At 38.5% G+C, this 13,851-nt stretch overlaps 1 protein-coding gene across 1 annotated transcript; it reads right to left on the bottom strand.

Annotated features, from left to right (window-relative positions):
- Positions 1 to 2,028: 2,028 nt before the first annotated feature.
- LOC103974338 (ras-related protein RABC1-like) lies at positions 2,029 to 5,606 on the bottom strand. Its single transcript, XM_018821803.2, has 4 exons — positions 5,513 to 5,606; positions 4,353 to 4,474; positions 4,039 to 4,155; positions 2,029 to 2,058 (listed from the first exon to the last, which is right to left on the bottom strand). The coding sequence occupies exons 1-4, from the start codon at positions 5,514 to 5,516 to the stop codon at positions 2,029 to 2,031; spliced, it is 273 nt and encodes a 90-aa protein (XP_018677348.2). The 5' UTR covers positions 5,517 to 5,606.
- Between the last annotated feature and the right edge of the window lie 8,245 nt (positions 5,607 to 13,851).

Below are 13,851 nucleotides of genomic sequence, written 5' to 3'. Positions count from 1 at the left end.
AACCATCAATAATCAAATAAAATCAAATTGAACATTGCTATTAAGGTAGCACACCTTAGGAAAATCAATGCAAGCATATTTGAACTGTTGGACTATTTGTTACATAAGTTAGAGTCCAAAGCAATAAAAGCATGAGGAGCCACAACGAGAAGTTCAAATTTGATCATGAAAGATCCCTTGACGATGACATGGTTGAATTTAACTATGAAGTATCCTTATTTAATGATGGGACCAAATCGGACCATGAAGTATCCCACGACGATGACACAATCAAATCAACCCATCAATATCCCTCGATGATGACATGATCAAATCCAATCATGAAGCATCCCTCGATGAAAACATGATCAAATTTAACCATTAATCGACATGATTGTATCTAACCATGAAGTGTCCCTCAACGATGATACCACTAAATCCAATCATGAAGCATCCCTCGACGATGACATAGTCGAATTAGGCTATCAAGCATCCTTTAATGACGATATGATCGAATTCAAGCACGAAGCATCCCTTAATGAAGATACAACCAACCGAATTCGACCATGAAATATCCCTTGATTATAATGCAATCAAATCCGACCATGAAGCATTCATCTTTGATGATGTAGCTAAATGCGACCATTAAGCGTCGATGACATAACTGAATTTGACCATTAAGCATCCCTAGATGATGATGTAGCGGAATCTAACTATCAAGCATCCATCGACGATGACATGACCGATTGAATATGAAAATCAAGTATTCATCGATGATGATACAACTAAATACGACCATAAAACATTCCTGGATGATTATATGATCAAATCTAATCATGAAATGTTCTTCCTCGATAATGAATCCTACTCATCGTATAGCATCAAGCTGAGTCTAGGAAAGTTGAAGTCATGGAGTCTAGCAATAGAGTGTTGCCCAATAGCTAGGGATGTGATCGACAACTTTTCTAATTGATGGAGTCTAGCAATAAAGTGTTGCCCAATAGCGAGGGATGTGATCGACAACTTATCTAATGGAACATATACTTTTTCATGTATTGTAGTAACATGATGGGAGGCAAGATGATAAAAGGAACATGACAAGTAGGTAGCTCGAAGCTAACTCGACGATGACAAGTGGTAATCTTGAGCTTTGAGTGAGCTATTACCCTAAAATCAACGCATTATCTAATAACTCATTGATGACCAAACAACTTGCATAACTATTACCTTATAAAACCTGGACCATTTAAGTTCACACGCCAAGCAGTCGTAAGACAAAACAGCAGCAGCTATTTTTCTCCTCTTTCTTTCTTTCTTTCTTTCTTTCTGTGTGGTCATATAAAATAACTAATCATCATCAAATGCCTTCTCAACATTGGACCCCTCATTCTTCGGTGTCCCAATCAAACTCTTACAAGGGAAAGGAATACACCGACCCCTCATTCTTCGGTGTCCCAATCAAACTCTTACAAGGGAAAGGAATACACCGTATAAATTCATTTGTCTTCTTTCGGTAAAACACCAAAAATCCATAGTATCTATATCAGCTGCCTATCGACACGTCCCAATTTAATGAAGACATTTTTTTTCTGGGAGGATAATATCTGGAAATATCACTCCACAGAAAACTAAAAAGGGTCATCATATTTGTGGAAAGGGAACTAACTGTAGAACTTCAAAATATGTGCATTCTGGGATTGATTGGGCTCGACTTCAAACAATAATATAAGTGCAAGAGAGAGAGAGAGGGGGATCACAATTGTGCTGAGAAAATATCTCAACAATAATATAAGTGTTGATAAGATTTTTCTAACTATACGAGGAAATATAAGTGTAGATAAGATTTTTCCAACTATAAGTGTAGATAAGATTTTTTCAACTAAAAAATATCTCAAACAAAAATCTTATCTACAATAATATAAGTGTAGAGGAAATATCTCTATTCTGTTAAGAAAAATCTTCTATTGGAAAGCATGACCATCCGACGATCGTGGACAACAGCTGCTGCTCATTTGCTTAAAAATGTTCTTTTTGATGCCTGACGAACCCTCAAGCGCACAGGTTGGGGGTGTCCAAGATCTACACAACAACATGTCAAATCACTAGATCTATACCTAATTGGTAGCTTACCAGAGGAACAAACAAATAAATCATGCAATTGAAGAGAAGAAACAGTTCCAAAAGTGAGAAATCATCAGTTCGTCAAGGGAAAAGCAACCATAGTACAGTTTGACCAAGTTAGGAACTGAAAAAAAAATAAAAAAAAGGAGGCAAGGTTTGCTTAGACATTTTGGCGCTCCCTATTATGTCCAACCCTCGGACCTTGAAACAAATCTCCACTTGTAAATTGTCATACCCATATATCTATTTTTGGGCTAAATTAGGAATTTGTATCTGATTTTTAAATCTTTAATGACTAGTTTCAATTTATAGCATGTACAAATAAAGTTAGATAATAAATAAGGAAGAAATATAATATAAAAATAAAATAAGATTCTTTCTTAATTTATTATAAAGAAAATTGAGATTATGTCTTTTCAGGGAGAGATAGGATATCTCTCCTTTGAAATCCCCTCGAATCTCCTTCAAGTCATTAAGGATACAGAAATAGAGTCAAAGGGAACAATGCTAGCAACAAGGATTAGGCGTCAACAGTGGGAGAGATGCAAAATGCGATGAGCATCACCAATTAAGAAATTTGTATGGATCCTCACAGTGATGTGTTGGGCATCACTGTTTTTCATTGATATTTTCTCATCAGATATAGACAGAGATCATAATATGAGAAGATATCAATGAAAAATAATGATCTCTATAGATTTCCTAATAGGCGATGCTCACAACCTTCGATTCTTCTTTCACACCATTAACATCTTCTTGTCGACAATGACCACCTTGCCCCTTTTGAGACCACCTCTTGGTGACTTGAGAAAAGACTCAAGGGCGAGTTTAAAGGAGACATCATACCTTTTCCCAACAAGACATAACCTCCACAATAAATTAATCAAATTTTTACACCATTTTTATTTTAGATTATTTAGTTATTTATTACCTAACTTTATTTACATATTCTCTAAATTAACAACTAATAATTAAATATTCACAAATTAAATATAATTTTCTATATATATATATATATATATATATATATATATATATATAGGTACAACTTTAATTACATGTTTTCCAATTTATGCATTTCAAAGATAAATTACAATGATATGTAAGAATATATGGACCTACAACTACTAACTTTGCTTAAGGTATTTGAGCTACATGACAAAGATTGTTTCATTCGTGTTATTCAGTTAGTAAGTATATTAAGTTGGGTTATGATAACTCATATCAATGCCTAAAAACCACATATGAGTGGGTTAAAAAGGCCTTTTAGGAAAAAGCTATCATGAATAAAGCAATAGCACATCATGACAGGTTGTCACTATAGCATTATTCTTCATGCATGTAGCCTGCTATGATATGATTCTAGACTATGTTCTGTATGGTGGACACTGGCAAAAAGATCAAACATTTAGATGAACAATGTCATACATCAGAAGACGATAATGGGTTTGGCTTACAAAAAAAGACAAGTCTTCGTTTAGAGCTGAAGCATCTCATACATTATTCAGAATGGATTGAGTATGTATTATTAACCTGTATCTACTGATCTAACCAAAGACTGATACCAAGCCATATGGTTTTCAATGACAATAAGTCGATATATCAGGGTTGTACCAGTCCATCTGATTGCCAAAATGGATTGAGAATTAAATTCATTATCTCAGATCAACTCCATTTGAGCTATTCAGCTAATAGGTCTTTTGGGTTGGGACATGACAAGTTGAAACAGATCAGACTTGATTCGTTAAAGTTCATATATATGATGAAAGAATCAACTACTATTAATGACAAACATGGTGTATATACCTAAAAACATAGTCAAGGTTAAACCATAATCTACAAGAAGTCCTGTTAAGTTAGAATTTTAAAACTTTGCCAACTAAAACTACTAAACGAATAGAAACTTGCCGGAAATGTCAGCACTTAATCATAACAAACCTTTAAGACGAGCTCCTCAACATTAACTCGAGTCTTTGCACTACATTCTACAAACAAACATCCATATTCCCTAGCAAAGTCGATGCCCTCTTTCTTTGTCACAACTCTCTCATTTTCCTTGCAAACAAGCAAAACTTCCTAACTAGTCAAAGATGTCTTTGAAAAGTAAAAAAAAAAAAACAGTGAGAGGGATTCACGACTATTTACCAGCAGGATGAAAGGTCCAAACTTGGAAAATGAACAATAATGATGGTTGGTGACCAGCACAATTATCAACCATGAACTGATTCATATATCAAAAAAGTGCAAATTACCTTATCGACCTTGTTCCCTACTAGCATCTTGATGCAATCCTGATTAGTCGAATAAAGATCAATTTCCTTAGCCCATACATCAGAAAGATTGGTGAATGTGTCCCTTCTTGTTACATCATACACTGAAAAATACCATAAGACAATGAAGATCAACAAGAATTTGACCTTGAAAATTATATTTAGCTAAATCTGAGATATCAATGTGAACAAGAAAAAGACCTGAAAATAGTTGATGAACAATGTTAGACTGACAAAGAGAACAAACTACCAGCATAATGTCAGGATCTTCAGGTCGTATAATATATCATCTAATTTAATGGTTTAAACATGCAATTCTAAAATGTTGCATAATCTACACAAAACGGTGCAATCCTATCCACTCTTGACCCAAGTGGTAAATAAATTATTTATATTTTTGACTGGGATGTATGATACTAGGAACTTTGAATGGGTGCATAAAATTTGATCTTGATCCCACCAATCTCTTGAGATGCTGATCTCAACTCTAGCTTCTAGACCCTAGGCCAATCTGATCTGGTCAACATTAACTAAGATGAAAGCCTACACTATAGACCATAAAATCAATAATACTGACAAAAACCACACTGAAACACAAGATTTTAACAAAACTAGTTGGTTGGCTTCAGTGCAAAATAAAGAATTAACATCATAACAAATATTAAGTAGATAGATACTAGATCATAGTTTTATAATATGACAAAGATGTCCATACGAAAAAGATCATGTATGGAGAACGATCATGTGGTAGAATCTTTGAGTTTCAACACACAAATAATGCTCAGCTCTTGACAAAGATTATTAGAGACTCAAGATCATGTATGAAGAACGATCTCAAAATGGAGCACCTTACACAAAGAGAAAAAGATATTTTTATCAAATTCAATTTTGCTATTAGCTAAAGATCTTGGGCATGATGTTAAAAGCTATACCCACAGGAAATCTTAGCATATCTGGACTTTAAATTTTATTTGTTTGCCACAGTTAAGAGTTATAGTCTATAGCATGTGTAGTCATAACTATCGCATGAGTACTCTACGAGTTATCTAGCTTCGTCTATAACTTATATAGACAAAACTATTTGTAAAAACTTTACACAAAATCAATTTACTTTTGCTTATAAAAAAAAAAAATGTCCATACCCATGATTATCCCTTGTGCTCCTCTGTAATATGAACTTGTTAAAGTTCTAAATCTCTCCTGTCCAGCTGCAACATAGATAACTTCCGAGTTAGCACTCATTTAGAATTACAGCATAGCACTTAAATGAAACCACAAATGACATTTCAGTCTTTACAAATGTGCAGGTGCTAGTTGCAAAGCACAACTACAAAAAGAAAGATAGGTACAAGTCAGTAATCAAATAAGTTGTATTTGAAAAGCTACCCTAGAGAAAGGAAAGAAGCAACATAACTAATAGGGACTACTGTACAGTTTTAACAAGATCCACATATTATACCTTCCCAGAGGTTTCAATTTTCATCTCCTCTTAGTTGTTCATTTCTTTTACTAATCTGCTCTTTACCACAAATAGTGTTGAACTTAACCACATTATCTCATTGATGATAGAGTGAGGTGGTATCTCAAATATTGCTAGCTTAAATTTTCTAAAATGATGTAAAAATTTGCTAGCTTGTATAATTTAAAACTTGCTAGAATTGCTAGCTTGAACATTGAAGGAAACTAAAATTGCTAGCTTAAACATTACAAAGAAAGCAAAATTGCTAGCTAGCAAGCTCTAAAATTATGTAAAATTTGCTAGCTTGCATATTCTAAAATGTTGTAAAACTTGCATATCTCAAACACTTGATAGTTGCACTTCTCTTTTTGTCCATGACAAAGGGGGAGAAGTTATAATGACAATCATGCATGGTATGATATATTGAAATTTTGATTATGCATGATTTTATGATGACATGTTGATTGAACTCATAATGATTTAATGATTAAATTTGCCTTGACTTGAATTTAATTTAAATTCAAGATTCTATCAAATGACATATTGATAGGGGGAGTTAAGGTTAACTTTATCATCAATTGGTTGTCATCATAAAAAAGGGAGAGTTTGTTGAATCTCATATTTTGATGATGAAACCAATTGATAGTGTTTGTCATCTAATGTGCATTTAAGTGACACAGGACTAACTTCGATCAGAAAAGGCAAATCGATTAAAGCAGGAGGAATCAAATGTTGGGCCGGAGTAAACATGTCAGAAGATTGGACGTCGGGTCGGAGGATCGGTCGATGTGTCGGCAAAAGGCTTCGTTCCGTGAATTTGGGCATCGGGCCAAGAAGATCGGACATTGTGCCAAGGAGATCGGATGTTGCGAGAAGACAACATGCTTATTAGGCAATATGCCAAAGGAGAGGACGATGCGCTGAAAGATCGGAGGAAGCGCCAGAAGAACCAATGACATGCCAGACAACATAGGATTCGCTTGTAATCGATTATGTCTAGATTGAATTAGTTTAGAGTCTAATTAAGTCGGTTTAGAATGTAATTAGGCCAACTCAATTAGGGGCCAACTAGGCCCAAGTTTGGACTGTGTTGGGTAAAGTAGAAGGCTCAAACAGTGACCCAACAGGTGAAACCGTCATGGCATAGTCTCCAAAATTGTGTCAAGCGGTGGTACCGCCTAGACACAGTCTTCGAGAGACTGTCAGGCGGTGGTACTGTCAGACTGGGCGATGGTACCAACTAGTGGCAGGGTGCTAGGTAGTGGTACCACATCTGTTAGGCAGTGGTACCGCCAGAGCTCTATCAGGCGGTAGTACCGTTAGACTGGGCGGTGGTACCGCCTAATGTTAGGTTGCAGGCGGTGGTACCACCCGTACCCTGAAATCTTAGGGATTTGAATTTTAGCTCTAAGTTTTGAAGTTATTTGGGGTCTATAAATACCTCAGCTATTCCTGTATGGAGTAGCAAGTAAAATGAGCAAAACTCTATGATGCTAAAATTGTAAACCCTACTAGAAAGTTGAGTTCCCTCCTCCTAAAACTTAGAGAGAGTTCTAAGGGAAGTGTGTGAGGGAAACCTTATAAAAGAGGGGTGTAAAGGTTATCTCCTAAACTTGTGAAAAGAAGAAGGTGTAAAAGAGTAGTTGATCTTCGCCCGTTGAAAGAAGATCATTAGTGGATGCCGGTGGCCTCAACGGAACGGGAATCGGCAGAGTGGATATAGGTCACAACAACCGAACCATTATAAAATATGGTTTGTATTTCTTTTGTGCAATTTACCATTACTACAAACCACTTTACTTTCACTACGCCTCCGCTTTTAAGTTAAACATATTACTTATACGGGCTTTCTCGGATATCGGATTTAATCGAAACGAAGATTTTTAAACCAATGTTTTTATCCGCTGTACTAATTCACACCACCCCCCCCCCCTCTTAGTGTCGACTCATTCCTAACAAATAGGACTCCTACTCAAGACTCCTACTTCTAACTAACTCCTATTGCTTCTTTGAGAAGTAACCTCCAAACTAATCCTAACCTTAGTTGGCCTCTTCACCTCTTTAATAAGGGTTGGCTAGATAGGTTTTACATGAATGCCTCTTTCAATGAAACTCAATTAGGACTCTCCTAGCTAGAGTCCTAACACTCTTTAACCCTACTTGTGCCTTCATGTGTGACTTCGAGTGTATGTCAAATATCATGTGCAGTTTCATATATAGAAGCCCGATTAAATTTATTTTTATCAAGAGCACAAAACAAAGCAAGCATTCATCGCTTTCGTATTAAAGAAGAAAGTCTTTTTTCCAAATCATTTCATTCATTCATTGGTTTGGAAGACTTCTCAAAACCACTTTCAACAATGTTCCACAACTCAAAATCCATAAAGAGTAAGAAAATTTTCATTCCAGTTTTCCAATATGTGTAGTCCATCCTATTGAACATAGAAGGATGAGTGATAGAATGACCCTCTTGATTGCCAGCAAAAGTCATCTCTCTTGGGTTCTAAACCAAATAGCAAAAGCAATCTCTCTTCGGTTTTAAACCAAATAGAGAATAACCTTACTCTGATAACAATTATTATGATCAAGTTGGTACTATGGGGGGGGGGGGTGAATTAGTGGTTTTGGAGAATTACGTCGATTGTGAAAATTTATATGATAAAACCATATTGGAAGACATTTAAGCTTAAAAATGTTCGTAGGAGAGTGATGAAGATGTAAAGTAATTGCAAAGTAAATAGTAGAGAAGAAAAAAAACACACTAGTTTTATAGTGGTTCGATCGTTTTGACCTATATCCACTTTCGATCCCTCCTCCGTCAAGGTCACTGACTTTCACTATTGATCTTTCTTTAATGGGCAAAGATCAACTACCCTTTTATAGCTCTTTTCTCCTTTTTATAAGTTTAGGAGACAACATTTACAACTCTCACAACCCTCCCTTAAACGGAGTTCACACTTAAAGATGGAGAGGAGAATTCTAGCAGAATTACAATAGAGTTTCACATAATTTTTTCAAGTTCTTTTTTTTTTTCTGTAATTCGAGCAAAGATGAGAGAGATATTTATAGGCCCCAAATGACTTCAAAAATAGAGCAAAAAAAGGTCTCATCTTGGGTCTTTGGGGTACTGGAAGTACCACCACCAGTATTGGGCGGTACTATCGCCTTTCACACCCTGTATTGGCCACCGCTCAATCTGAGCGGTACTATTGCCTAATAAAGCCTTAAAAACTGGGCTATAACAATACCACCACCTGCTTGGGCAGTACCACCACTTGCCGGTATTAATGGCTAACGGTACCATCACTTAGTTTGAGCAATATCTGTTAGGAGCGAGTAGGCACTGAGAAGGTGGGGGGGGGGATGAATTAGTGCAGTGGATCAAAACGTCAGTTTCAGAAAATTCTTTTGCACATTGAAAACCGATCCTAGAAATATGCTTAACTTGAAAGTGTGTTTGTAAATGTATTGAAAGCAGTAAGCAAGAAAGGAGGTTTGCTGTAAGGTAAATTGCAAATAAGAAACGTAAACCAGATTTTTATAGTGGTTTAGTCATCGTGACCTACATTCACTCAACCGATTCCTCTTCCGTCAAGGCCATCGGCATCTACTATCAATCTTCCTTTAATAGGTGAAGATCAACCTCCTTCTTACAACCCTCTTCTCCTTTTCATAGGTTTAGGAGACAACCTTTATAAGTACTCACTCCTCTCTAAACAGAATTCTAAAGTTAGATCTAGAGGAGGGGATTTCTCAAGTGATTGTAACAGCGTTTTCTCACTTTAAAACTCTTTATGCTTGTGTCTTTTAACCAGAGATGAGAGGGGTATTTATAGGCCTCAAGTTGATTCAAACTTGGAGCCTAAAAATGTCTCATCCCGGGTTTCCTAGGTACAGGCGGTACCACCGCCTGTGTCAGTCTGACACTGACATTGCACTGGGCGGTGCCACCACCCAGTCTGGCAGTACCACCGCTTGACAGCCTCTCGAAGATTGTGTTTGGGTGGTACCACCGCTTGCCATAGTCTTGGAGACTATGCCACGATGGTGCCACCTCTTGGGTCACTGTTTGGGCCATTCATTGGGCCCAACACAGTCCTTACATGGGCCCAACTAGCCCCTAATTGGGTTGGCCTAATTCTAATATCAATTATGTGCTAACTATGAATTCTAAGGCATACACTAAGTTAAATAAGTCCGATGAGTCAAGATTTCTTCCGGTGAGCTTCTAGCGATCTTTTGACGAACTTCCGACGATCTCTCGGCAATATTCCAACGGAGTCCTGGTAAGCTCATAGACTTCACGACAATCTGCTTGGCGAGTTCCAAAGAGCTTTTTTGGCAAGCTCCTAGACTTCTCGGTTGGTTCTGGTAGAAGTTCCGATGAACTCTCGAACTCCTAACGAAATCTTGTTCTCGACTCTAGGACTTCATTTTGCTTTATGTCTTGCTATCGTAGTTAATCCTGCACATATAAAACATACTTCGATCTAGACAATTATTACTAAACATGAATCATATTGTCCGGCATGTTATTGGTCCATCGACCCTTCATCCGATTCTTCGGTGCATCGTCCTCTCTTGCAGCCTATTGCCCAATCAGCCAATTGACCTCAGCAACTCCGATATCCTTGGTGCAATATCTGCTCTTCTTGGCCCGATGCTTGAAACCATTGCCCAAAGGCTTTTGTCGATATGTCGACCGATCCTCTAGTGCGACGTCCAATCTTCTTATATGTTTTTCTCCGGCCTAACATGATTTTCTTGCTTTAATTGTCTCTCCCTGATCGAAGCTTCCTGTGTCACTCAAAACACAGATTAAATCATAAATACTATCAATTGGTTTCATCATCAAAATCTAAGTTTCAACAATCTCCCCCTTTTTGATGATGACAACCAATTGATGATAGTGTTAACCTTAATTCCCAAAGTTTAAACAAACTCCCCCTATCAAGATGCCATATTGATAGAACTCTTGGATTCAAAAATCCAAGCAACATGTTATCATAAACTTATGCATAATATCATACTTCTCCCCCTTTGTCATCAACAAAAAGGAGAAGTTCAATTATCAAGTGTTTTAGACATTATAGTTCAAATCATTACATAATAAACATAATATCAAGTTTTATCATCATGCAAGCTAGCAAATTTAACAAGTGCTACATCATGCAAGCTATCAAGTTTTAGATATGCAAGGTAGTAAGATAGCATGTTCTACAACATACAAGCTAGCAAATAAAAAATTTCATTATTTTAGAAAGTGTAAGCTAGCAATATTTCGAAAGCAAATGCAAGATAGCTGTCAAACCCATATGGTTTCTACTCAAGTATCACTCTAATCAGAGTCTCTCGGAGAACTCTTTCTCTCTCAATCCGAATGACCCTAGCTAGGGATTTTTCTAAGCAAGAATACATAAGATATCCTGTTGAATCTCGTATTTTGATGATGAAACTACTTAATATATGTTTATGATTTAATATGCGTTTTGAGTGACGCAGGATGCTTTGATCAGGATGAGACAATTAAAGCAGGAACATCATGTTGTGCCGGAGGAACATGTCAGAAGATTGGATGTCGGGCCGGTGGATCGGTCGACGTATCGACAGAAGGCTTCGGGTCGTGGACTCGGGCATCGGGCCAAGAAGAGCGGGTATTGTGCCAAGGATATCGGAGTTGCGGAGCCAACAGGCCGATTGGGCAATAGGCTGCAGGAAACGACGATGCGCCGAAGAATCGGACGAAGCGTCGAGGGACCAATGACATGCCGGACAACTTGGTTAATTGCTTAGGATTAATTGTCTCGATCAAAGTTTTTGTTTTAAGTGTGCAGGATTAACTACGATGAAAGTTAGACAAGCAGCAGGAGTTGCGCCGGAGTCAAGTTCATGATCACGTTGGAAGTTCGAGAGTTCGACGGAAGTTCGGACGGTCGTCGGAGGTTCTGCGAGAACAGATCCGAGAAGTCCAGAAGCTTGCCAAGCGAAGCTCGTCGGAACTTGCCAAGTGGATCGTCGCAAAGTCCAGGAGTTTGCCGGAAGTCCGCAGGAGCATCACCGAGGGTTCATCGGATGATCGACGGAAGTTCGCCGGAAACTCGTCGGAAGAAGCGATTGACGCACCGAAGCAAAGCTGCAGAAATTGTCTTAGAACTAATCGTAGTTAGCACATTGATTAAGTTGGAAAATGGGAGGTGATCCCATTAACTTAATCTTGGGCCAATTGGGCCCGAATTCGGACTGGTTTGGGCCAAGTTTGGAGCCCAACCAGTGATCTGGAATAGTGCCAGGAGGTGCAACCGCCTAGGCCAGGAGGTGGCACCGCCTGGGCTAAGCCTCCCAGCGAGACTGGGCGGTGCAACCTCTCCAACCGGGAGGTGGCACTGCCTGAGCTCAGTCTTCGAGCAAGACTGGGTGGTGCAACCTCCCTGACAGAGAGGTGGCACCGCCTGAGCTCAGTCTTCGAGCAAGACTGGGCGGTGCAACCTCCCTGGCAGAGAGGTGGCACCGCCTGAGCTCGGTCTTCGAGCTCTGCCAGGCGGTGCAACCTCTCCAGTCAGGAGGTGCAACCGCCTGATCCCGGAATTCCGGGATTTGATCGTTTTGAGCTCCAAATTTGAATTGGGTTGGGGCCTATAAATACCCCACCCATTCAGCACTGAGACAGCAAGAACTCAAGCCGAAATCTTGATCTTTTCAGTGGTTCTTAGAGCTCAAAACTGCTAGTTTTCCTCCTCCTTCTGTTCTTCAAGTTTGAGTTGTAAAGTGAGGAGAGAAAACATTTGTAAGGGTTGTCTCCTAAGCCCGTCAAAAGGAGTGAATCTGTAAGAGGGTAGTTGGCCTTCGCCTATTGAAGGAAGGCCTCTAGTTGACGTCGGTAACCTCATCGGTGGAGGAAGCCAAAAGTGGAGTAGGTCAAGACTGACCGAACCACTCTAAATCTCTGGTTTGCGTTTATTTTGAGCACTTTATCATTACTGCAAACCTCCTACATAGCTACTGCTCTCTGCGCTTTTACGAACGAGTTCTGTGCAGTTTACGTTCATGTCTTAATTCCATTTACAAACTGAAAACGGCTCTCTGCGCTTTTACGAACGAATTCTGTGCAGTTTACGTTTACGTCTTGATTCCATCTACAAACTGCAAACTGTCTCTCTGCGCTTTTACGAATGAGTTCTGTGCAGTTTACATTTACGTCTTGATTTCACTTATAACTGCAAACTGTCATCTGCGCTTAGACGCCAACTGCGTTTAGACGCAAACTGCGTTTAGACGTAAACTGTGTTTAGACGTAAACTGTGTTTAGACGCAAACTGCGTTTAGACATAAATATGAGTTTAGACGTAAATCTGCGTTTAGACGTAAAACTGCGTTTAGACGTAAATCTGCGTTTAGACGTAAAACTGCGTTTAGACGTAAATCTGAGTTTAGACGTAAATCTGCGTTTAGACGTAAAATTGCGTTTAGACGTAAATCTGCGTTTAGACGTAAAACTGCGTTTAGACGTAAATCTGCGTTTAGACGTAAAGTGCGCTTAGACGCAATCTGCGCTTAGACGCAAACTGTGTTTAGACGCAAACTGCGCTTAGACGCAATCTGCGCTTAGACGCAAACTGCACTTAGATACAAACTGAGAATTAGCTTTTGCATCATAATAGTTTTTATTGAACGTACGCAGCTTTTGGTTTTAATCGCTGTAAGATTTCCGCTGCACTAATTCACCCCCCCCCTCTTAGTGCTCTCGATCCTAACAATTGGTATCAGAGCGGGGTATTTCTCATTTCGGATTTACACCCGAGAGAAATGGCTCTTCAAGAGGGCTTTTCGATCTTTCGTCCACCGTTCTTTAACGGATTGGACTACACTTATTGGAAAACTCGAATGAGAGTTTTCTTGATTTCTCTAAATCTGGATTTATGGAATATCGTTGAAAACGGTTTTCAACTTCCCTCTAAACCGATGAACGAATGGTCGGATTTAGAGAAGAAGTATTTTTCTTTAAACGCAAAGGCTATGAATGCC

This window comes from Musa acuminata, chromosome BXJ2-4, assembly GCF_036884655.1.
Source record: "Musa acuminata AAA Group cultivar baxijiao chromosome BXJ2-4, Cavendish_Baxijiao_AAA, whole genome shotgun sequence".
NCBI classification, from domain to species: domain Eukaryota; kingdom Viridiplantae; phylum Streptophyta; class Magnoliopsida; order Zingiberales; family Musaceae; genus Musa; species Musa acuminata.
The sequence above is the reverse complement of the archived record's forward strand: the minus strand, read 5'-3'. Positions and strand labels throughout refer to the sequence as shown.